Source organism: Mus caroli, chromosome 6, assembly GCF_900094665.2.
Source record: "Mus caroli chromosome 6, CAROLI_EIJ_v1.1, whole genome shotgun sequence".
In the NCBI taxonomy this organism is placed as follows: domain Eukaryota; kingdom Metazoa; phylum Chordata; class Mammalia; order Rodentia; family Muridae; genus Mus; species Mus caroli.
In genome coordinates this window covers 113,544,489-113,544,810 of record NC_034575.1, presented here as the reverse complement: position 1 = coordinate 113,544,810, position 322 = coordinate 113,544,489, and the positions used below count along the sequence as shown (strand labels likewise).

At 47.2% G+C, this 322-nt stretch overlaps 1 protein-coding gene across 1 annotated transcript in view; it reads left to right on the top strand.

Moving 5' to 3' along the window:
• Ankrd30a (ankyrin repeat domain 30A) overlaps positions 1-322 on the top strand; it is a 66,863-nt gene that overhangs the window by 61,586 nt on the left and 4,955 nt on the right. The window contains 1 exon segment of the mRNA XM_029478243.1: positions 46-278. Within this exon segment, the coding sequence (XP_029334103.1) occupies positions 46-278 (233 nt within the window).

Below are 322 nucleotides of genomic sequence, written 5' to 3'. Positions count from 1 at the left end.
TGGGACCCTGGAGACACTAAGCATTTGCCTCTGTGGTCTTCACAGGACCAGTGAGAAGCTGGAGGAGGCCAGCACCAAGCTGCTCCTGGAGGAGCAGCAGAACAGGTCCTTGCTGAGCACTCTGAGTACAAGGCCTGTTGTGGAGTGTCCTTGTGTTGGAAGTCTCCATAATAGTTTGGTATTCAACAGAACTCTTATTCCAAGAGAAAACATAGTGGTTCCTACCTCAGGCCTACAGCCATCAAATAAGAGAGTGGAGATCTTCCTGACCAAGGTTAGTGTATTTCTCTGTTCCTTTGGGTTTCAAGTTTCTGATAAAATT